Source organism: Rattus rattus, chromosome 11 (assembly GCF_011064425.1).
Source record: "Rattus rattus isolate New Zealand chromosome 11, Rrattus_CSIRO_v1, whole genome shotgun sequence".
Classification (NCBI taxonomy): Eukaryota; Metazoa; Chordata; class Mammalia; order Rodentia; family Muridae; genus Rattus; species Rattus rattus.
The window spans coordinates 98,118,294-98,144,903 of NC_046164.1; the positions used below are offsets into that span (position 1 = coordinate 98,118,294).

A 26,610-nucleotide genomic window follows, 5' to 3' on the forward strand; every position below is an offset into this window, starting at 1 on the left:
AAAAAGCTCCTAGCCCAAAACATACAGGAAATCCAGAACAAAATGAGAAGATCAAACCTAAGGATAATAGGGATAGAAGAGAGTGAAGACTCCCAACTTAAAGGGCTAGTAAATATCTTCAACAAAATTATAGAAGAAAACTTCCCTAACCTAAAGAAAGAAATGCCCATAAATATAAAAGAACCCTACAGAACTCCAAGTAGATTGGACCAGAAAAGAAATTACTCCCGTCACATAATAGTCAAAATACCAAATGCACAAAACAAAGAAAGAATATTGAAAGCAGTAAGGGAAAAAGGTCAAGAGACATATAAAGGCAGACCTATCAGAATCACACCAGACTTCTCACCAGAGACTATGAAAGCCAGAAGATCCTGGACAGATGTCATACAGACCCTAAGAGAACACAAATGCCACCCCAGGCTACTGTATCCAGCAAAACTATCAATTAACATTGAGGGAGAAAACAAGATATTCCATGACAAAACCAAATTTACACAATATCCTTCTACAAATCTAGCCCTACAAAGGATAATAAATGGCAAAGCCCAACACAAGGAGGCAAGCTACACCCTAGAAAAAACAATAAAGTAATCTTTTTGTAATAAAACCAAAAGAAGAGAAGCACACAAACATAATCCTACCTCCAAATACAAAAATAACAGGAACAAATAATCACTATTCCTTAATATCTCTCAACATCAATATACTCAATTCCCCAATAAAAAGGCACAGATTAATAGACTGGATACATAAAGAGGAACAAGCATTTTGCTGCCTACAGGAAACACACCTCAGAGAAAAAGACAGACACTACCTCAGAGTAAAAGGCTAGAAAACCACTTTTCAATCAAATGGTCTGAAGAAGCAAGCTGGAGTAGCCATTCTAATATCAAATAAAATCGACTTTCAACCAAAAGTCATCAAAAAAAGATAAGGAATGACACTTCATATTTATCAAAGGAAAAATCCACCAAGATGAACTCTCAATCCTAAATATCTATGCTCCAAATACAAGGGCATCTACATTCATAAAAGAAACCTTACTAAAGCTCAAAACACACATTTCACCTCACACAATAGTAGGAGATTTCAACACCACACTCTCATCACTAGACGGATCATGGAAACAGAAATTAAACAGAGACATAGATTAACAGAAGTTATGAACAAATGGACTTAACAGATATTTATAGAACATTTCATCCTAAAACAAAAGGATATACCTTCTTCTCACAACCTCATGGTACCTTCTCCAAAATTCACCATATAATCTGTCACAAAACAGGCCTCACCAGATACAGAAATATAGAAATAATCCCATGGGTCCTATCAGAACACCACAGACTGAGGCTGGTCTTCAATAACAATAATAAGGGAAGAACACCCACACATACATGGAAGTTGAACAATGCTCTACTCAATGATAGCTTGGTCAAGGAAGAAAGAAAGAAAGAAATTAAACACTTCTTAGAATTTAATGAAAATGAAGGTAAAACATACCCATACTTAGGGGAAACACTGAAAGCTGTGCTAAGAGGAAAACTCATAGCTCTGAGTGCCTACAGAAAGAAACAGGAGAGAGCATACATCAGCAGCTTGACAGCACACCTAAAAGCTCTAGAACAAAAAGAAGCAAATATACCAAAGAGGAGTAGAAGGCAGGAAATAATCAAACTCAGGGCTGAAATCAACCAAGTAGAAACAAAAAGGACTACAGAACCAAAAGCTAGTTCTTTGAGAAAATCAACAAGATAGATAAACCCTTAGCCAGACTAACGAGAGGACACAGAGAGTATGTCCAAATGAACAAAATCAGAAATGAAAAGGGAGACAATAACAACAGAATCTGAGGAAATTAAAAAAAAATTATCAGATCCTACTATAAAAGCTTATATTCAACAAAATTGGAAAACCTGGAGGAATTGGACAATTTTCTAAACATATACCAGGAACCAAAGTTAAATCAGGAACAGATAAACCATTCAAACAACCCCATAACTCCTAAAGAAATAGAAGCAGTCATTAAAAGTCTACCAACCAAAAAGATCCCAGGATCAGATGGATTTAGTGCAGAATTCTGTCAGACCTTCATAGAAGACATCATACCAATGTTGTCCAAACTATTCCACAAAATTGAAACAGATGGAGCACTACCGAATTCCTTCTATGAATCCACAATTACTCTTATACCTAAACCACACAAAGACCCAACAAAAAAGGAGAACTTCAGACCAATTACCCTTATGAATATCGATGCAAAATTCCTCTATAAAATTATTGCAAACCTAATCCAAGAACACATCAAAATGATCATCCATCATGATCAAGTAGGCTTCATCACAGGTATGCAGGGATTGTTCAATATACAGAAAACCATCAACGTAATCCACTATATAAACAAACTCAAAATAAAAACACATGATCATTTCATTAGATGCTGAGAAAGCATTTGACAAAATTCAACACCCCTTAATGATAAAAGTCCTGGAAAGAACAGGAATTCAAGCCCCATACCTAAACATAGTAAAAGCCATATACAGCAAACCTGTAGCTAACATTAAACTAAATGGAGAGAAACTTGAAGCAGTCCCACTAAAATCAGGAACTAAACAAGACTGCCCACTCTTTCTTTACTTATTCAATATAGTTCTCTAAGTCCTAGCCAGAGCAATCAGAAAACAAAAGGTCAAAGGGATACAAATTGGAAAGGAAGAAGTCAAAATATCACTATTTGCAGATGATATGATGTCTGCAGAAGAGGAAGTCAAGGAAGTGTGGAAAAAATGCTCCCATGAGAGTGCTCCAGATGTCATAGAAGCGGATAAAACCAGATGGGCAGACACACTCTGGACAAGGTACTGGCTATTTCGTGCTAATACAAATGGCATTGTGTATGTCAACTGGCCCTAGAAGGTCAGCTGAAGGCAGACTAGAGCTGTGAGGGTGCATGGGATGGTGTGGGGATAGGGCTGGCCTTTACTAAACAACTTCATCTTGGGAGGGGCCAGCAGAGTGACTAAGACACTTCCCAAATGTATCTTCTAAAATGGTGCAGATAAAAAAGTCCTTCCGCAGCATTCCTAAGTGGCTCTGTCAGTAGAAAAGCCAAATGGCAAATTCTGAATTTAAAGGGCTGGAACTTGATTTCAAACTGAAGCTGGTTCATCATCTCAGCACTGTCCACCTTCACCGCCCATTGTCACATCACTTAAGTTAAAGCATATACCAACAATTGTGCTTTTGCCATCCTCAGCCATCCAGAAATAGCGGTGGTCTGACTACAGTCATCCACCTAATGCTTCCCTACAGCACCAGAATGTAACCATCCCTTCTATGTTGTCTCTTTGTTGGCTTCCTTGAGTCTCTAGGTTTAGTGCAATGATTGACATCAATGTATTTTAAAATAACTCAGCAGTCATTGGAATTGACCTTACTATATCTTAATGTATAATATAATGTATACCCAATAATGTTTTTATCCTAAACTCCTTAACCCAATTTCTTCTCTCTCTCTCTCTCTCTCTCTCTCTCTCTCTCTCTCTCTCTCTCTCTCTCTCTCTCTCTCTCTCTCTGCATTTTCTCTCTCCTTGTGAGTGCATGCACTTTCTTTCTCTTCCCCCTCCCATGGCAACTCACCTGGCCTCATTCCTTGGAACCATTGAACTTGCCTTAGAGATGCTTCCCAAGAAATCTGCCTTTACATCCTCTAATCTGGTTTGAATTGGCTCATTTCATCAGCTGAGAATAACTTATCACAGACTAAGTGTCCTCTGCACATGGCAGGGCTGATATACTCATCAACTCATAATAGCTGGAGCTATCTGCATAAGACTTACAAAATATCAAACTGCTCGACATTTTAGGATGGAAGGCTATCTTAGTTACTGTCCTATTGCTGTGAAGAAACACTATGACCAAGGCAACTCTTAACTGGGGTCTGCTTACAGTTTCAGAGGATTAGTTCGTTATTATCCTGGTGGGAAGCGGATAGGCATGGCCCTAGAGCAATAGCTAAAAGCCTTACATCCTGATCCATGGGCAGAAGGCAAAAAGAGACACCAGACCAACTAATGCCAAACATTCAAATATATGAGCCTATAGGGGCCGTTCTCACTCAAACGACCAGAAGAGGGGAGAGGATCATGAGCCCCATCTGATTTATCTATTCACACTTGATGGCTTCTGGGGAAGGAAAAATTTGTTTTCTTTATACATTTGGCCTCTGATAGGTTGACTCTACTCCAGTGATGGCTCTATCCCCATGAGTTTATGGGCAACACAAATTGGACTCAGTGGTTTATATAAAAAAAGTACACAAAGTGGGGAAGGGTGGGGGAAATGGGGGTTGTCTGAGAGGAGTTAAAGGGAGGAGTCAGGGGTACTATAAACAAAATATAAACTTGTATTAATTTCTCAAAGGATTAAAAAAATTACACTAATAAAATACAATAAAATACTTAAAAATTTTTAGACTGACCTCAGGAAGAAATGGAGGCAGCAATGGAGCAGTAAATGCAGCCTCTGTATTCCTGAAAAAGTACCTAGACAACAATGAGAGGAATGGTGTCATCTGAGTGCGGTGGTAGATTGTGTTCTCTGCAACAAGTCAGGTTCAGAAGCTCTTACTGAGTACTCCAATGTGGTCCATGGAGGTTCCCATGACCATTTGTTCCCATTTGTCAAAATTCTGGTAATTAGCTTTCACAGTCAAGGACACCTGATTGGACACAGTTTGTCTACTTGAAGACTCTAGTCTCCTAAAAATTAAGGACTTTGTCATTTTTGTTATAATTATTTCCTAACACTGTGGTATAATACTTTAAATGGCAAATGCTCAATAAATAGTGAAAAGTCAATGCAGGGTTCCAAACGTTTATGAAACTTCTCTTGTTGTCTGAAAGTATCTCTGAAACCTTAGTATCTTCTCTCTAGTTCATAATGGTATGAATTGGTTGGACTCTCTATTTTAAAAGACTGTGATCTTTATGTTCTCCCTGCTGGTTAATAACAGACCCTCACTCAGTAAGGGTGAGTCAGTTTAAAGCAGACAAGTGAACGTTATATTCCAAAAAATGTCTGGTCCTACTGTTAGCTTTCTGCTAAAAGACTAAATTTTCCAGCTTCCCTTGAAGCTGTGCAAGAACAAGGAGGCTACATGCAGCAAACATTTACTCTCCTCACCCTACCCATTATAAAGGGTAGCAGCCATCTTTTTCTACTGGCAGTTGGGTCAACTTCCCACAACTTAGGGGTATATGTACCCTCAACATGCCCTCAAATGCCTTCTGAAGCATCTGGAGCATCTGGAGCCCCAGTAGCCAGATTCATGCCCACATTTGGGACCTTTTATCTTCTTTACTGTCCTTGCTAATGCTTGAGACCTGTTCTCTCAAGAGCACAGACACCCAAAAAGCTTACTGTATAAGATAAACAGCCACCAGTCTACCTGGGACCTCTGGCTTTTATGCTCCTACCTCGATGAGTAAAGTCATGTAGATGAAGGCTGTAGCTCTGGGGGCTTTATTAGTGTTCTGTGTAAACCCAGTGAGGACATTGAGTAGGTCTAGCAGGGCCACTGGTCTTTTACAGGCACAATTTCTTTTCACTCTCCATGTCTGCCCTTCTCTCCTCTGTCATTCTAACAGTCTGTCCTTTTAGGCAGGAGGCCATGTTCCACCCAACAATACACATGCAATACAGCCAAACTACAGGACAAGGTAACCAATGGGATCTAACTTGGAAGCACCACAGTTTAGGCCCACAGGCTCCCCTGTCTCATTTTGAAACTCACTTGGTTGAAAGAACTTAAGACTTTCCACGAGCTGTAAGAATGTTTGGTCCAAGAATTCTGGGAATTCTCTCACCTGGACAGTGTGACAAAACTTTCCAGTGCCCTTATAGTCTCTTGACCTTAATTATCAGATGTGCTTGGTCAATTCAAACTTGGTGGATGCTTCAAGAAGCTGGATTCTTACCCGTGTATTACTTTGGTCCTGAGCCTATCATGTGTTCTATATTGTCCCATCCACTCTTATCTTGGCTGTAGTCTAATCTAAAAAAGCTCCATTTGGGAGACCTCATACCAGGTTCCCTTGTTTGGCTCTAAGCCCCAATTTGTTTTCAATATGCATTGGTCAAATAGCCACTGTCAGCCCAAATTCAGAACTTTTTATTTTAATGTCTAATTTGATTTAAAGAACTTCATAAGGTGGAATGGTAGTATTGTCTGAGCCACCTGCTCCCACATAGAATGCTCAGCTCAACTCAACCTTTCTTGTCTCTGCTACTCAGCTCTAGCTTTCAACTGCACCTAGAGCCAGAATGCTGTAGCAGGAAAGCATCATTCTGTGCTATAGTTATAGTCACAAATCCCAGTATCCTGGTAAAATCAAAACTCTAGAGGCTTGTAATTTATCAATCAGATTTATATCAGTAAATTTTCACCCCACAAAACATCCACACAATAAACTTAGAGCCAATTGACATGATATAAACTGCCCACCTAGATAAGACAAATTGTACTGCAATTATTCATCCCTTATAAGATATTCATAGCTACCTGTGAATATTTAAAGCCACGCAAAATCTGGATCATTTTTCTCTTCCTTCATCTTCCTTCCTTCCTCCCCTCTCTCCTATCTCTCCTGCCTTTCAAAACCTCTCAGCCTGCCCTCCTTTTCTACTGTCCAATCACAGGCTCTATCTAGCCTTGTCTTTCACCTACCCTCACCTGCTTACAAATAGCAATCTACAGAATGCCTGACATTTTTCTCCTGGGTATCCAAGCCTGGAGAGTCATGCTTTTATCTTTATAATTTCTAAAATATTTGTAAAGCCTTTCGGGCTGTCTGTTACCATCTTCAGACACTGGTTGTGCATATGCCAATCACTGAGTTCAGTCTTATAGGGATTAAAATGTCTTCTGGATGTGGAAATATCAGAAAGTGATTAAAATATCTTCTAGGTATGGATAGCATCAGAAAGTGATTAAAATGTCTTCTGGGTATGGATAATATCAGGAAATTGTCACATGATGTCTTAGTAAATTGGGAATCTGGCTCTAGATATGGATTAGGCTTGCTCATCTTATACCTAAGAAAATTTGTCTAAAAGTTTTCTCTAAGTCCCCTATCCTCACTCTGGATGGATTCTCTTGCCCAGAGTAGGATCTTGAGTCTGCAATACATTTTAAATTTCAAAAACAACAGAGAAATGTTGTCCTTGGCGTCTCCTGAACTGACATATAGGAAGTTGTGAACAGGGAACCCTTGTACCTAAGCCTGCTGCCAACACATAAGGGATGTCCATGCTAGTTCAACTGACCTTGCCCTTTACACCAGCACTCAGTTCTTCCTCTTAGCAAAGGTGTATAACAGAACCACCCATGTTCACTGATGAAGAGGCTGCCAGATCATTCAATGCATAGCTTTGGAAAGTTACTCAGACTATCCAAGTCCTGTCTTTTGAACTTTGCTAGACAATCCTATAAAAATGACTCAAGTAAGATTCTATTTCTCTTTTAAGCTGTCAATCAGAACCTGAATTTAACTGACTTCCTTTACAAAGTTTCCGTGTGCTTGTTCCTTTTGCAAGAGTCTGATATAAATGAATTATCCTTACCTTATCCTTCTCAGAATGTTGGTACAGGACCCAGCCAGTTATACAATTGCATTTAACCTTATTAACTTTATATTTAACCTTTTATTAACTTATCTAATTATGATGTAAAAATTTCTCTCAGTAACTTTGAATCTTAATATTTCTCACAAAGTTTTATAACTATTAGTTTCTAGCTTACGTTCTGAGCTGTCTATTAGGTTTTGTTGTAGTCCTGTGCTGATGCTCTTTTGAAGTACTGTTACCCCTTCTACATAGCCCATTTGCCAGCTTGAAGCAGTTATAGTGAGATTGGTGCCCCCATATCACTGAAAGCAGTTTGGGTGACCCCTGAAAGAGGAACTAGTGAGCCATGAGTCATCCAATTCACTTCTCTTCTTGCCCTTCTGGGCACTGTTTTTAGGACTTAGAACTAAAACACCTTAGAACTAAAACACCTTCTTTGCATCATTTAACCTTTCTGTCTCATCAACTCTCAAAAAAAAAAAAAAAAAACCCTTAGTTAAATCTCAAACCAGCTTAACATCCTTCAGAAGTAACTCCACTCCCACCCATTCCCCATTTTTGTTTTGCTGTTGCAGTACTCTAGATCTAACTACCATTCCGGATGGGATTTGTGCTCTCCTCCAAGAACAATGCTGCTTCCACACCAACAAATTCAATCTGGTTTGAAATGGAGTCTAAAGACAGAGACCAGATAAAATTTCAACCAAAAGTATCCTAATATACATGTATCTGATCTCTTCCTTCTTGGCTTCTCCCTGGATTAATTACTTCATTATGTTTAACTGTCCTTATATTTATGTTCTTACCTTATATTATATGGCTCTCACGATATAATACCTCCATTTATTCCACTTTTTTCCTGATACATATACAAAAGGGCCTTCTACAAACTGTTGAGAAACTGGCCACAAGAAGCTTCATCCCTTTCACCCCAGGCCAGGCCAAACACAATTCTTTACATTAGTATTCAATTTTCTTCTGTCCCCTTCCTTCCATGCTCTGTAGCTCCCTGTGGCTACTGCTAACTCACTTTGGTACAATATTCCTGAGTCATTATCATCCAGAATCAACCCTACCACCACCTCATTTTACTTACTCCATCTCTCCCACACACCCCTTCCACCTTCCTGGGCAATCTCTCAGTTTTAGTTGGTAACCAAATCATCTGCTTACAAACCTCTAATGATTATTTTTCAAAACTCTCCCAAGGGAGGACAGCAATTGAATGATCCATCACAACTGATCAAAACTCCTTAGGTAAGTGAACAGAAAACCCCTTTGAGTGCTAAAGTTGTAATTTAAGTTTTAATTACTGTGCTTAAGAGAGTTGTAATCAAAATGCTTCTAACTTGTAAGCTTCACTTGCCCAAGGATATATAAGTTCCTGGAATGCTTGGGGCTTTTCATATAAGATAACAAGCCATTTGCTTTCACTTCTGTAAACAAGGTTGGTTGCCCCAACTGTACAGGATGTGCTCAATCACACATAGGCAGGAGGTGGTAAACAGTATGTCAGGATATATGCTTGACTTGCCCTGATTGGTATAAGGGGGGAAGTATATAACATTTTCCATCACATAAACCATTTTGCCTTCATAATCACATAAACCATTTTATAGATTAAAAATAATTATTTTGTAGTAAGTATATTGAAATATGCTTTAAGTTTTTGGAAAATAGAGAAATCCTTTTAAATTTTGTATGTTCCCATTATTATACTATAAATTAACTTTAAACACACACACACATAAACAAAAGACTGGGCAAAATGATACACATAGCACTTGAAAAGCTAAAACAGGAAAATCAGGAATTTAAGGCCAATCTAAGATACACAGCAAGACCTTGTTTCAAAACACAACATGAACAACAAAAATTGTACAAAAATAAAATAATAATAAGTATTAAGTTTTGTTGGTCTGATTTTTTTGAGACAGTGTATCTGTATCCCAGGCTGTCCTCACGCTCATAGGAATCCTGTTTCAACCCCTAAGGATTTTAGTTGTGAGCCACCACTCCTAATGAACAGTAACAGGTTTTAGGAAACTGAAAGTCTATAAAGTGTCTCAAAATAAATAAATAGGAAAGAAAAAAAATGAAATCAAGAAAGCAAGCAAACTTTTTTTAGGGTTGGAGAAATGGTGCATCAGGAAAGTATGCATGCAGTTCTTGCAAAGGACCTGAGTTCAGTTCCCAGCACCCATACCCATTAGTTAATGTGGATCTAACCTCCCAGGGCACCTCACACTCATGTGCACACACACATGCATGCACACACTTCATAATAAATAAAAAATTTTACAGCTCTTTTATGACTATGGATTGCATGAAAAATGCCAAGTTGTCTATAGTTTCCGTAAACAGCTTTAAAACCCACCTATTTGCATGAAAAACAAGCAAACAAACAAATAAAAACCCTTGATAGAATGAGGGGAAAAAAATGTTAGCAAAGTGCTTTGAGATTCTCTCAAAGGAAAAAGCCTGGAAAAATCATACTTAGTTACAAAGAAACTCATGCTATAAATAGTCTACCAGGGCAAAGGCTTTTTAAGTACTAAATAACTGAATCAAACACCATTTAATTGTTCAAAAAAAAAAAAAAACCAAAAACAAAAACTAGTAGTTCCAGTCTACTACTGCAGCAGACAGAAACTCAAAACAATGTCATATACTAGTTAAAACAGGGTACTGTTTGTGTTTCACATTCTATACAATGTGACATGTCCATGGAAGAAGTACATACGACTAATTATAATGGTGACTATTGACAAAGTAATTTTAGTTTCAACTGCGAACTCATGTAAGGGCATATGTGTTGTTAAAACTATAGAAGCACAGATTCCTAGGGGGGGAGGATACTAGAGGTCTACCAAACAAAACATACTATACAGGAGGTTAGTTCTTTTACAACAAAGTATCTACATAGGAGTTGAAAACTTTTATATTTCAAGTCCTAGAGAGTAAATATTGTAGGCCACATAGTCCTTTAGATTTCTGCAGCAACTTGATTTTGCCAATAAACCACAGAAAAAGCAACCATAAACATAAATAAATGTTTGCGGCTATGCAAATCTTCACTTGCAGAACAAGCAGAAGGGCAGATCTGAGGCCCAGGCTGGAGGCTACAAAGCTTTTACCTAGCAGGCTAGTTTCTGAGACAGTTTTACTATTAAAGGACTTTAGAGGAAGTACATTTGCTAGTGAGTCAGCAGGATCCCCTGAAGCACTTCTTTTTCTCCAGCTACCCAGCCCCCATGCTGTCAGGTATTCCTTGTATTATGAGGCAGTTTTCCAGACCATGAAACCATACAGATAACAATCCGTTGAAATTTGGGAGGGAGATATGTGACACATGGCTTTAAAAATATGCAGCAATCAAGATGGAGTTTTAATTCTAGAATTTGGCTCACTGTCTCCAAGTATAAATGATCTTTATTTTACAAAATTACTATTTTGAGTTTAAGAAAAAACATATTTTAGAAGGATTCAACAAACAGTTCGTGTGCACTGTTCTAACTCTCTATATTAATTTAAAACAACTAGTAAAAATAGAATATTTTAAAACATTTGTCCCAAAAAGTAGGTTTAATAATAGATTCAAAATGGTTTTTATCAAAAATGTTGGCAGAACTCACCTCTACAATTGGAGTCATATAATCCAATTTTCAAAATAAAACCATCAGTCTTTCCTTCTGAGAAAATAAAACAAAGAAGGAGAAGAAAACAGGCACACATCTGCAATGTGGCCTTCAGGCTGCTGGCTTGTTAGAGAACACAGCAGGGAGCAGGAGCTACAGCCAGGCCTCTGAAGTCATGGCCCCAGCTGTGTTCTACATTTCCATATCTTGGGATGAAACCAAAGAAACTAAAGATGACTTAGCCTTCCTTGCCACAGAACTTCAAAGTAGTGTCTTTTCCTTGTTCAATAACTTGAACACAATGGGACACTATGAGCATAACCACACTTAGCCTGGATTTTCTAGAACATTTCTTACTATGCTTTGAATTTCTGATAATTTAGTGTATCTTATCACAGAAACAAATTCATTCTTTTGTTTCTAATTATGTCCGTTTGTGATAACATCACAATTTATGATGTTGAGTAAGCTTAGTTAGCATTCCTCACTGTCTTCTTCCTCCTGCTTGGATATCATTGTACAAACTCTTCTTGGTTAATCCTAATTAAGTCTATGTACTGACAACAACCAAATTTATTTCTCTAGTCCAGTTCTGCAAGGATAACTCAAATAGCTAGGAGCTAGTAGCATGTCAGGGCAGCCAGTCCAACTGCCACTGAGCATGTGCAAAGCATAGCCCCACTGGTCATTCAATCCACTGGTGCTTGTTGTTTTCGTGCTATTTGCCAGGTGTCATGCTAAAGTATTATAATGGGTTTTTTCTCCCTTTATTTTCACATTGCACTTAGATGTTTCATATTTACCTCTCTTATCTAAAACCCCATGAGAATTATATAAGCAATACATAACCAAATAGATACTATTCACTGACTACTTAGTCCCATTTCTTTGTCCTTTGTCCTGGTCAAGAGGATATCAATTCTATTTAAAGCATCAGTATCCAAAAACAACGTGATAGTTTTCCAGAGGCCACCTACCTGGAAACTCATATTACTGATTGACTTTTCTCCTCTGCTACTGCCATCCCCTTCTTCCAGTCTTCAAATTCTCACTGTGTCCTACCCGCGCAACTCTCAATGTCCTGTCCTGTGCTCAGTCATTGGCTACTGGCAACTTTGTTGATAATACAAAAACCAAATGGGGGCAGGGACCTTCAGCATCAGTAATAGATTCCTGATCAGAACCAGCCTCCTACACATCACCTTTTCTGTCCAATTTAAAAAACAAACAAAACAAAACAAAAAAAAAACCCTCCCAGACATAAATTGAACAGAACCACAACTATCATGTAAATTGCAAAGTATGATATATAATTAACATCAAGTCTATGATATTTGTCAATTAGATAAAGTACTCTACCATCATTCCTAACTTAAAGAGTTACAATTCTGTCCCTAAATTATGTTTATAGTTTACCTGTAACATCATCAGAAAACCACATTTTTATTTCTATATCATATTCTTAATGTTGAACAACTTAAGTTTGCTTATGGGACTATAATTAGTCTTCAACCCTGTCAAAAATCTGAGAATGAATTAAATATTAGCTGAGTAAATAGGAAACACCAAACATAGCTTCTAAAACTTAAACAAACTGTAGAGGCAGCTGACTGCCTGGACAGTCCCCTAATTTCTTATAAGGTTGGAGCATCTGTCTTCAGCTTTTTGATCTAGGGCCATCTGACAGACCTTTGTAAAGTAGGATTATGAAGGACTGTTTATTCTGGCTTGGCTATGATTCTGCATAGGTGTCCATTTTGGACAGTATTTTGTCTGTAAATGAAATAGGCAATTTCTGTCCTGTGGCTACCTTGCCTAGAGGTAAAGATGTTGAATTATTCTTTGAAGGAGAATGAGGAAGCTGTCAGGAGCAGATGTGTCTCATTGTCAAATGATCTTTAATAATGAAATAACATTAAATGTCATATTCTATGGATTCCTAATGTTTTTCAAGACTATCTATCTAAGTATATTTGAACTATTAAACCTTACCTACTCTAAGCCATTTCTATTTGAGTAAATTTGTGCTACTTAATCCTCTGAAACAGTTTGTAATAGAGCTGTTAGAAGGACTGGGTCAAAGCCTTGTATTCTTAAATGAGTTGTATAGGTACAATGCCTATCTAAGAGTAACAATATTAATTTTAAATTTTGTATCAATATATAGATTTATATTAGTGAAAACCATAATTTTATATCAATATAAATTTGGTACCAATGTACAAAATTATAACTTTAATTTGTATCAATTATAAAGATTTCTATCAATGTAAGATTATGATTATATAATGTTTTGTTCAAGAGTAAAATTAGTAATCCATCCCATCTATTTCTTTCCTGTTCAAAATTATGACTATTCCTAAATTATCTCCTAAAATGACAAGCTATCTATAATTTATAAAATAACCATAACCAGACACCCAAACCCAAGGGATTGGAATGATGACTCTGCACAACTTTTTCCTGTTGAATAGGGGTGACGAAAATTCTTTAAAGGGGTGGGAAGGGGTAGGAAAATTAGGAAATTTGATTAGAATTAAGAAAGATAGCGTTAGCATCTGTTATCTACTCTCTGTATGTTTAGAAGGCTCAGGACTTGACTAAAGATCTGTCTGAAAGGTTAGATGAAGCAAGGTCATCTTGAATCAGTAGCAATTCTAAAGCTGTTCTTCTCTGGATAGCATCAGGAAGCAGGAGGATGGAGCAGCAGGTCAGTTTAGCATCTCAGTGGATGAATCTTGTCAGAGCTGTACATTTTCTAATATATGAATCTCATAACCCAAATTTTACTATCATTAAGATTTTCATATGGATCATGCAGGGTGTACAGATCAGTTAAAGATGAAATTTTGTTTCTTGTTTGAGCAAGTGAAAGACAGCTGTCATTTTTATGAGTTAATTTTATCAATAACCAAATGTAATAAATCTTCATTCAAGCATGAGGAATCTTAGGGATCCCATAACCAATAAGATTTATTGTCTCAATAAATCTGAAGTTTTGGTTAGAGACATTTTTATGACTAAGTCAGTTATTGGACTGTTCCCAGATCAATTTATCTGTCTTGTTTGATTTTCTCAAAATTTTTGACATCTTATGTACTCTTTTCTTGTCATATTTGATCTATATCATTCTGGAAGGGGTCCAGAGCTTATTGTCCTTTCCTGTCAATACAAATACAGAGCCTTTTTCCTAAAGTAGCATGTCCTTGATCCTGTAAACAGAATTTATAAAGGGTATAGCTTGACCTTTCTCTCAGAGGAACTTTTACATAACTGTCAAACTTATAATCATATTCATTTTTATAATTAAAACAATTTAAAGTAATTAAAGCAATCTAAACAAACATTAACCACTTGAGACAGTGTTTCTATTGTCTCCTGCACTGCCTTTCATGAGACGAAGGCCTAAATTATTTATATATCTGTGTAAATTTGAATCTTCCCTATTATAGAGATTAATATCTCTGTGTGTATATATTGTAGTATGGCCTTTTTTCTCAGTATAATTCTCAAGGCCTAAGTTTCTACTTTCTGAGATAGGCTAGGCTTCCTACCTCCTGCTTTCAACCTAATATTTACATAAGTTTCAATATTTACATATCTCTGTATTTGACTTTAATTAAATTCCCTTTTATTTATTGTATAAACCTACTTATATGCTCTAATTTTTATCATATTAAGCTGACAATCTCAGAATCCCCATGTTGCTTGTGTTCAAATATCCTGAGAAATTGTCCTGGCAAGATATTTATATATCTTTAAAATCATGTATTCATTCATTTTCCCTAACTTCTTTCTTCTGTGGAGCTTAATATCTGCTATGTCCATTTGGCTCTCTGCCTCTCATCTTAAGCTCTTTGTGTTAGTTTTGAATCTCAGAAAGAAATCCCCACATGGCTCAGGCAAAATCTGTATATTCCCTATGTCCTTGAAAATAATTAAATCAGATTTATAAATCTCTATCTGTTATTTATCTGGTGGCTGGAGGCAGGCAGCTTTATTGTTTGTTTCTCATTGTTGCCAGTGGCTGTGTTTCATTCGTTTTGTGAGTTGGAACCCTGTGACTTGGTTCTGCTCAGTGAGAAATCAGTTCTCCCCACTCCTAGATTTATATCATTTGTGTGTGTTCATGTATTCCATCCCCAAATCCCTAAATTATTAGTGGATTCTCACCCCATTTTGGGTGCCATATGTAGTGTGTAGTTTTTTACTGCACTGCTTTGTGTTCCCCAGTCGGTCACATGTGTGCACCTGCCCAGGAACTATTACAGGTCTGCACATAAAAAACACACACATACGCCAGTTATTTTTAAATATCTTGGCAAAATGGCCATTTTTACTATATTAATCCTGCCAATCCATGAGCATGGGAGATCTTTCCACCTTCTGAGGTCTTCTTCAATTTCATCCCCATCAAAATACCAATCCAATTCTTCAAAGAGTTAGACAGAACAATTTGCAAATTCATCTGGAATAACAAAAAACCCAGGATAATAAAACTATCCTCAACAATAAAAAAAAGGACTTCAGGGAATCACTATCCCTGAACTCAAGCAGTATTACAGAGCAATAGTGATAAAAACTGCATGGTATTGGTACAGAGACAGACAGATAGACCAATGGAACAAATTGAAGACCAGAAATGAATCCACACACCTATGGTCACTTGATTTTTGACAAAGGAGCCAAATACATCCAATGGAAAAAAGATAGCATTTTCAGCAAATGGTGCTGGTTCAACTGGAGGTCAACATGTAGAAGAATGCAGATCGATCCATGTTATCACCCTGTACAAAGCTTAAGTCCAAGTGGATCAAGGACCTCCACATCAAACCAGATACACTCAAACTAATAGAAGAAAAACTAGGGAAGCATCTGTAACACATGGGCACTGGAAAAAAATTCCTGAACAAAACACCAATGGCTTATGCTCTAAGATCAAGAATGGCCAAAGGGATCTCCTAAAACTGCAAAGCTTCTGTAAGGCAAAGGACACTGTGGTTAGGACAAAACGGCAACCAACAGATTGGGAAAAAGATCTTTTACCAATCCTACAACAGATAGAGGGCTTATATCCAAAATATACAAAAGAACTGAAAAGTTAGACAGCAAGGGAGACAAATAACCCTATTAAAAATGGGGTTCAGAGCTAAACAAAAAATTCACAGCTGAGGAATGCCGAATGGCTGAGAAACACCTAAAGAAATGTTCAACATCTTTAGTCATCAGGAAATGCAAATCAAAAACAACCCTGAGATTTCACCTCACACCAGTGAGAATGGCTAGATCAAAACTCAGGTGACAACAAATGCTGGCGGGGATGTGGAGAAAGGAACACTCCTCCATTGTTGGTGGGGTTGCAGACTGCTACAACCATTCTGGAAATCAGTCTGGAGGTTCCTCAGAAAATTGGACATTGAACTGCCTGAGGATCAGCTATACCTCTCCTGGGCATATACCCAAAAGATGCTAACATATAAAAAGACACGTGCTCCACTATGTTCATCACAGCCTTATTTATAATAGCCAGAAGCTGGAAAGAACCCAGATGCCCTTCAACAGAGGAATGGATACAGAAAATGTGGTACATCTACACAATGGAATATTACTCAGCTATCAAAAACAATGACTTTATGAAATTAAGTAGGCAAATGGTTGGAACTGGAAACTATCATCCTGGTGAGGCTAACCCAATCACAGAAAGACATACATGGTATGTACTCATTGATAAAGTGGCTATTAGCCCAAATGCTTGAGTTACCCTAGATGCCTAGAACAAATGAAACTCAAGACGGATGATCAAAATATAAGTGCAGATCACTCATAAGAGACACAGCAAGAAAACAACAAATAAAGAGGCATATGACAGCAGGAAACCACTGAACTGAGAAGCAGGACCCCTGTTGAAGGAATCAGAGAAAGAACTGGAAGAGCTTGAAGGAGCTCGAGACCCCATATGTACAGCAATGCCAACCAACCAGAGCTTCCAGGGACTAAGCCACTACCCAAAGACTATACATGGACTGACCCTGGACTCTGACCTCATAGGTAACAATGAATATCCTAGTAAGAGCACCAGTGGAGCAGGAAGCCCTGGGTCCTGCTAAGACTGAACCCCTAGTGAACTAGACTGTTGGGGAGAGGCAGCAATGGGGGAGGGTTGGGAGGGAACACCATAAGGAAGGGGGGGGAGGGATGTTTGCCCGGAAGCAGGGAAAGGGAATAACATTGAAATGTATATAAAAATACTCAAGTTAATAAAAAAAAAAAAAAAATCTTGGCTACTCAGTGACTGGGCATTTCTAATCTTTCCCTTGCTACACCAGGCCGAGTCGGGGAAGCCACTTACCTGGAAACTCATATTGTTGATTGGTTTTTCTCCTCCATCACTGCCTCCCTTTCTCCTCTCTCCCAGTCTTCTGATTCTTTGCCTCCTACCCGCACAACTATCAATGTCCCCTGTGCTCATCCATTGCCTACTGGCAACTTTATTGATAGATCAAAAACCAACTGGGGGTGATGACCTTCAGCATCAGTAAACATAGATTCCCGATCAAAGCATCAGAACCACTCCCCTTACAGAGTTTAGGGAAAGAAGCACAACCTGCCCCCCTTTTTGCCTTTGCCCTGCTGTAAACGTAGATAGAACATGCAAATTCACTTTTGCCTTTTAGGACATGGGGGAAAGACTAAGCCTGTCACAGACACCTTGGTCTCGACATTGCTGAGTGACTGAACACAGACCAATAGTCATATATCTCCAGGTTTCATTCTACTGAGATAAATAAACTCCTGTAGTGTCGATCTCTTTTAAGCACAGTTTATTAACTTGCAGCTGAAAACACTGCTAGCTGAAGCAAATTATAACCTTAATAAGAAATTTCCACAATAAATTAGCAGAAAGGCAGAAGGAAGAAATGTTACTACATAGTAAAACAAAGGATGTTTCAGCCTATGTGTCCTCAAAAGTTGTGAAGAATAAGGCATTTCACACCATAGCACTCAAGACTCAGGACTTGGAGGCCCAAGATGTCTGACATTGGATGTTCCCTAATAAGAGGCCAGCTCCCCACTCAGTTGGCAGCATCCTTCGAGGTCACATATCTACAATTATATGTTAGAAGTGTCCCTTGAAGGCTTTTTTTTACTTATGCTGGTCTGTTTTTTATTTGTGATTAAGTTGCTGAAAATATGACTGTAAGGAAAGCCTGGACCATGATGAGAACAAAGTAGAACAAAGCAAAGAGAGAGAGAGAGAGAGAGAGAGAGAGAGAGAAGAAGAAGAAGAAGGAGGAGGAGGAAGGAGGAGGAGGAGGAGGAGGAGGAGGAGGAGGAGGAGGAGGAAGGGAGGAGGAGGAGGAGGAGGAGGAGGAGGAGGAGGAGGAGGAGGAGGAGAGAGGAGAGGAGGGAGGGAGAGGAGGAGAGAGAGAGGAGAGGAGAGACAGGAACCTGAAGAAAAGCAGAAACAATACAAAAGTCATTTTCAAAAGAAAAACAAAGCCCACACATGCAATACCCTTTTTTAAAAAAAAAAAATGGAAACAAAAGCATGGCCTGAAATAGAAGCAGTTAATTCACAAAATGAAAGCAAACCTAACAATACGATGACAGGGTGGCAAAGCCCAGCACTATTACCTAAATAATGCTAGTTGAAGTTGGAAATTACACATCAGGTCCCAGAGGTTCTGAAGATGAGTACCAAGGGGACAGAGAAAGTACTGCCAAAGAAGTCTTTCAGGGGCATTCTTATACACTGTTGGTGGTAATATGAACCAGGCAGTATCCTCAAACAACCAGAGCTAGACCTTCCCTCTAACCTAGTGATCTCCAGCTGAGTACACATTGAAAGGATGTGATATCATATGTTAAGTGTATGTCTGCATGCCCATGCTCACTGAAGCACCAGCATTCTTCACATAGCCAAGAAATGGAAAGCAAGGGTTCACCACCTGACTGATGGTTAAAGAAAATGTTTTACATACTCACTATGGAATTCTACTCAACTGTAAAATCATTATGAAATTGCAAGCTATGATAAGTGAAATAAGTTAGGTTAAAAAAAAGAAAATAAATGACATGTGAACATATACATATGTATGTTAAAATGTAAATTTCATGAAAGTAAAATGATTCAGTGGATAAAGGTGCCTGGTGCCAAGACTAGACACCCACATGGTGAAAGGGGAGAACTCATTCTTAAAAGTTGTCTTTTGGGGTTGGGGATTTAGCTCAGCGGTAGAGCACTTGCCTAGCAAGTGCAAGGCCCTGGGTTCGGTCCCCAGCTCCGAAAAAAAGAAAAAAGAAAAAAGAAGAGAAAAAAAAAAAAGTTGTCTTTTGACTGCCACATACATGCCATGGCACGGGCAAGTTCACATGCTTGCAAACATACAAATACCTACATGCATACATATATATATACATATATATACATACATACATACATACATACATACATAAATGTATTTTTAAGTAGAAAATAGATTCATATGGAGGAGAGATAGTTAGGAAGAATGGTTAAAGGTGTATATGAGTATGGCTGGATAGAAGAAATATTTTCTAACATTCTAGAGTAGAGTAAGAAAACTGCAATTGACAATTTGTTGTACATTTCAAGATAGCAGGGATTTTTTTATGTTTTTACTACATACAAAGAAACAATAAATTTTTATCTATGATATAATTAATCTAATCATAACACACTATATACATATACTAAAATTTCACACCATGACCTGTAGATGTGTATAAACATCATATGTAAATATATACCATTCTCTTCCTCCAAGAGTCCAGTGGCTAAAGAAAATGAAAACACACCCAAGGGCAGATGATATGAAAATGCAGAAAGAAAGAGATAACTCGAACATCTAACAAGCTTCTAAGCAGAAGAAGCGGTTGTGATTCTCAACCCTTTGCAATTCAAATGACCTCAAGCCTCAAAAGACAACACTAGAAGTTGTGATACGTTGTCTTCAAAATTCTTAGTAGATTATTTGTTTACAATGTGGATTCCAGAGCTCAGACCCAGGCTATCATGCTTGGCAGCGGATGCCTGTACACTGAGCCATAGAATATTATGACTCTATCAGTCAGTCAAGCACAGGGGCAAGGGAACACATACAATAATACAACTTCTTGTCACTTATGTGGAGAATTATTTCCTCCTTTGGAGAATTATATTTCTGCAAAACAAAAAAGATGAAAATTCAAGACTAAGAAAAGGTGCTCTCCATTAAAAGGGCACTGGCAAGCTGCAGAATAACAGCTGTCTGGCCAACCTTGACCCAGACTTGGAGAAAACAAGCCTCTGGGAACTCACACTAATAGGTCATGTGCTGCACTCTGGCACTTGAAGGCAGATCTGCTGTGAGACTTAGACTGTTTACTGATGGTCTGTTAGAGAAACCACAATAAAATATTAAATAGAACAATATGAACTTGTTCTATAGACTAAACCATTTGCCAAATATTACCAGTTTTGCATCAATTATCAACATTTACAGGGAAATAATATTAAGGTGTAAATTTATTGTAAATACCCTGCCAAGAATAAGAGTCAGTGAGACGGCTCAGTGTGTAAAAGTGCTTGCAGCACAAACCTTGAAGGCTAAGTCTATTCCCTGTGATGCATAGTGAAAGGAGAAAGCTGAGCTGTAGAAGTCATCCTCTGACCTCCAAGTGCACACCATGTCAAGCATTCCCAAACTCAAACGCACACACTAAAAAACAACGTTTTAACATATGAATAATAAAAATTTGAGGTCTGGGTGTAGTGCAGCACTTAGGAGGCAAAAGTAGGCAAATCATTGTGAGTTTGAGGCCAGACTAGTCAACAAAGCAAGTTTCAGGACAGCTAGGGCTTCATATAGACCCATTTCAAAAAGCAATATAATTATATAAACAAACAAAAAACAAGCAAATATTGGAGATGAAACAAGATGTCAGAAATGAACTGTTATTGAAACAGGGTAGTGGGTATTTGATTTACTGTTCTGTTCTTTGTATCTAAGTACATACTAAAAAGAAACCGTATTTAAAACTGGGAAATGGGGGAGCATGATATTATCTAATATGCTGATGACGTTTTGGAAGGCCAGAGGAATTTCCACTTAGCAATGATTGGATGAAATGAGCTACAAAACCACCAGACCAAGAGAGATGTTGTGGGAACCACCTCTCCTGTTTCTTCCTCAGCAGAGATGCACCTCTCAGGTCTATTCACTCACTCCCACCCCTGTCCCTTCTACACAACCCACCCCCGTCCCTTCCACATAATCCTACCATCATAGCGCTGGCTAGTGCTTAGCTTCCGTTCTGCACTTATACAGCCCAGGATACCTTGCCTAGGGGATAGTGACACTCACAGTGAGCTGTGTTTTCCCATATCAATTAAGTAATTAAGATAATCCAGACAACTCCACAGGCTAATTGATCTAGATAATTCCTCACCTAGCCTCTCTTCCTATGTAACCCTATATTGTGTCAAGTTAGCAAGGGATGGACCTGTGATGGACAATTTTGGTTGTCAACTTAACTGAATCTGAGATTAACTAAAAGGCAAGCTGTTTGGCATTCCTGTGAAGTTTTTTTTTTGTTTGTTTTTGTTTTTTTTTTTTGTTTGTTTGGTTTTTTTTTTTTTTTTTTTTAGCAGATGATTTGAAGTGGGAAGACCCACTCTTTAAGTGTAGGCTGCTCCCTCTAGTGACAGCCCAGAGAAAGGATGGAAAAGAAAGCTTTTGCCTTACTCTTTCTGCAAGATCATTTATCTTATTGCTGCTGTTGCTCCTGCATTTCTCACTGGACTTGGGACCTATATTTGGCCTTCTAACATGAAATGAATATGAACAGTTCTCCAGGAACCTTGTAGGCTTTCAAACACAAATTAGAATTGCTGAGGCACCTAGCCTCATGGACTGAACAGCTCTACCTAGTTGAACCTATAGCTTCTTAGCTTTATCTGGTAGGACATCTATTGTTGGATTCTCCAGAACAAATCATGTAAGTCAATCCAGTAATTTCCTTTTGGCATATATTCATAATGTTAGCTTTGCTGCTCCAGAGAACACTGACTAATACAGTTCCTAACAACAATGTTGAAGCTTTGAGATCAGAAATAAATCAAAGCCCAATGTGCTTAAACCAAGAACAAACATCCTCAAGTAGGCTAGGTTGGCTGGCCAACAAGGGATCCACCTGTCTCTACTACCAAGTATTGGGATAAGAAGCACATGCTATTATGCCCAGTCCCTAAAATATGCCAATATTAATTAACTAACTATAACATCTATATCATATAATGAAAAGTCCTTGTAGAAAACTAGGTAAAAAATGTATGGAAACTATATTATCTTCATAATTTTTCTAAAACTCTTTTAAAAATAATGTTTACAAAATATTTCTGTGAGACAGAAATTCTTTTAAAAAGTAAAGATAACAGAATTACAGATAAGTGCATAAGATTATATTAAATTTCAAAGCTAATAACGCATAAAAGTAGGTTTTTCTGGCTCCACCTGAGGAGGCAGGATAGGCGGCCTGGAGACCTTCCCTATCTCTATTACCTGAGACCTAATTCGCACAGTTGCCCTTAGCTCTGCAACAGAACACTAGAGGCAGCCTCCCCTTTCCAACCTCTGTCCAAACCTCCTGTGAACCCCTCAGACCATACCCCCCCCCCGGCCTTTCCTTTCTCTAGCCTCCAACACTAGCAAGAATTCTCCATGAACACACCAGCCAACCAGGCCAGTAAAACAGGCAATATTTAGCTAACACACTCTCTAAAAATCCAGAAAGGAAACAGAAACCAAGAATCAAAACACACACAACATACAAACCCAAATCAGCACTTACATCTATAATTACACCCAAAATCCAGCTGCCTCGTCACCAGCATAAGAACACAAAAAGAGCCAGGGCAATGCGTCTCCCCCAGAGCCCAGCTATATTACCACAACAGTCCCTCAATATTCTAGCCTAGTTGAATTATTCACAAGAAAAGAAGACCTTAAAACTAACTATATGAAGATGATAGAGGTCCTCAAAGAGGAAATAAATAAATGCCTTAAAGAAATCCAGGAAAATACAAAGAAATAATTGAAATAAATAAATAAATAAATAAATAAATAAATAAATAAATAAATTCCTTAAAGAAAGCTATAAAAATACAAATAATTGGATGAAAGAAATCCCTCAAAGAAAGCTAATTTAAAAAAATTGAAGGGAACAAATAAAACTGCTTAAAACCTGAAAATGAAAATAGAAGCAATAAAGAAAACACAAACTGAGAGAATCCTGGTAATAAAAAATGTAGAAATGCAAACAAAAACTACAGAGTTAAGCTTCACCAAGCAATGGAAGAGAAAATCTCAGGCATTGAAGATATGATAGAAGAAACTGATATATCAGTCAAAGAAAAATGGTAAATCTAAAAGGTTCCTGATATAAAACATCCAGAAAATCTATGAAAAGACCAAATCTAAGAATAATAAGAATAGAGGTAGGAGAAGAATCCCAGTTCAGAGACCCAGAAAATATTTTCAATAAACACACAGAAGAAAATTTTCCTAACTTGAAAAAGGAGATGCTTAACAAAGCTACAAGAAGCATACATGGCAGATGGTGGTGGTGTACTACTTTAATCACAGCACTTGGGAGGCAGAGGCAAGCAGATCTCTGTGAGTTTGAAGCCAGTGTGATCTACAAAGCAAGTTCCAGAACAGCTAGGACTGTTACACAGAGAAACCCAGCCTCAGAAAAAATAGAAAAAAGAAAGAAAGAAAGAAAGAAAGAAAGAAAGAAAGAAAGAAAGAAAGAAAGAAAGAAAGAAAGAGAGAAAGAGAGAGAAAGAGAGAGAGAGAATTATCAAAATACTGAATTTATAGAACAAAGAAACAATATTAAAAGCTGCAAGGAAAAAAGAACAAGTAACATAAAGGCAGACCTATTAGAATTGCATGTAACTTCTCAATGGAAACTTCAAAAGCCAGAAGAGCATGAAAAGATGTGCTACAGACTCTAAGAGGTCACAGAGGCCAGTCAAGATTACAATACCCAGCAAAATGTCCAATCACTATATATGCAGAAAATAAAATATCTTATGATAAAAAAAATCTTTAAACAATATTTATCTACAAATCAGTCCTACAGAAGGTTCTAGAAGGAAAACTCCAACCAAAGGAGGTTAGCTATACCCATGAGAACACAGGAAATAAATAATCTCACATCAGCCAAACCAAAAGAAAGAAGGGAAGCACAAATTTTCTCTCTCTCCCCCTCTGTCGTCTGTCTGTCTGTCTCTCTCTCTCTCTCTCTCTCTCTCTCTCTTTCTCTCTCTCTCTCTCTCTCTCTCTCTCTCTCTCTCTCTCTCTCCTCACACACACACACACACACACACACACACAACACAAACACACACCACTGTTGGAACACAGTCAAAATATAATGCATGGTGAACAATGCCTTAGGTAACTGTGAGAGAACCTCCAGAAAAAAAGGCATAGGGCCTTTTACCTCAGGTACATTTTGTTCCCTGCATTGTTTTTGGATGTGATTTTATGTCTCCTGTGACAAACATTTATATTGAATTTATAAGACATATTTGTTCTTGTTGGATATCAAATCATAGCTATAGAACCTACTCTGGTCAGTGTATCCTGAATCTGGATATGGCCTTCTGTATTGATTTGTACTTTTCTAGATATAATCTGTAGTACATGCCAGGCAATTGTGTTTAAATTGGTCTGTCCTAGGAAAATTCTGGGAAAGGCTGCTCTACTAATATTTAGTATGTGCTTACTGACATTTATTTACATGTTTATCTGATCATATTTTTTGGAATTCAAACAATCTTCCTTGGATCATTGCTTTCTTTGTTTTATTTATGTATAAAAATGCATAAAAAATGCAGTAAGATTATCTACAGCATTGGACTGTAGTTCACTGCATTCTTTCAGGTCCACAGATCCCAGGTCCAGAAGGTCTGCATAGGTCTATACACTACTGCCACCAGTACCAACAACAACAACAATAACAAGATAACAGGAATTAATAATCATTAGTGTTTGTATTTCTCAATATCAGTAGACTCAATTCCCTAATAGAATGATAGATTAACAGAATGAATATGAAAACAGGACCCAGCCTTCTGCTGCATACAAGAAACACACCTCAATATCAAGGATAACAATTACCTTAGGGTAAAGGATTGGAAAAAGATATTCTAAGCAAATAGACCTAAGAAACAAGTCATTTTAATATCTAACAAAATAGACTTCAAACCAAAATTAATTAAAAGATATAAAGAAGGACACTACACAATCACCAAAGGAAAAATCCACCAAGGTGACATTGCAGTTTTTAACAACTATGCACCAAACCCAGGGGCACTCATCTTTGTAAAGGAAACACCACAACAAGCTTAAATTACAACATTAACCCTCACAAACTGATAGACCTTGATACTCTACTTTCACTAATGGACAGATCATCCAGACAAAAACTAAACAGAGAAATGGTGAAGTTAACTGAGATTATAAACCAAATGAATCTAACAAACATTTACAGAACATTTCACCCAAACGTGAAAGAATATACCTTCTTGTCAACACATTGCAGAACTTTCTCCAAAATTTGACCACATATACAGGCAAAGCAAGTCTCTAGATGCAAGAAAATTGAAATAATCCCCTGCATCATATCAAACCACAATTGCTTGGTTAGAGCTACCCTATGATATTTTTTTGCAGCTGGTTTGTCATTTGTATATAGGAGGGTTGCTGAATTGTTTTAGTTAAACTTGTATCTAGTCACTTTGCTGGATATCAACAACAAAACAACAGAAAGCTTATGAAATCATGGAAATAACTCTCTACTGAATGAAAACTGGGTCAAGATGGAAGTAAAGAATGAAATACAAAACTTTCTAGAATTTAATGAAAATGAATATACCAACACACCCAAATTTATCTAACACAATGAAAATGGTGCTAAGAAGTCATAGCACTATGTGCCTATGCAAAAAAGAGAGAAAGAGATCTCATACTAGCAACTTAATAACACACCTGAAAACTCTTGAACAAAAAGAAGTAAGCATACCCAAGGGAAGTAGACATCAAAAATAATCAAACTAAAGACTGAAATCAATAAAAATAGAAATAAAGAGAACAATATAAACAATCAATGAAACAAAGAGCTGGTTCTTTGAGAAAATCAGCAACATAGATAAACCCTATCCAAACTAACTAAAAGTCATAGAGAGAATATTCAAATTAATGAAATCAGGAATGAAAGGGGGATATAATAATAGACACTAAAGATATCTAAAGAATCATTAGATCATACTTTAAAA

The 26,610-nt window shown here is 37.6% G+C and overlaps 1 protein-coding gene across 3 annotated transcripts in view; it reads right to left on the minus strand.

Annotated features, from left to right (window-relative positions):
- The window catches only part of Acyp2 (acylphosphatase 2), a 153,130-nt gene that overhangs the window by 101,598 nt on the left and 24,922 nt on the right, over nt 1–26,610 (minus strand). The window contains exon 4 of one of the 3 annotated variants that reach the window (XM_032917118.1): nt 4,481–4,544. The exons of the other annotated variants lie outside the window; for them this stretch is intronic. Within the exon in view, the coding sequence (XP_032773009.1) occupies nt 4,481–4,544 (64 nt within the window). The remainder of the gene's footprint in view (nt 1–4,480; nt 4,545–26,610) is intronic. 3 annotated transcript variants of the gene reach the window in all.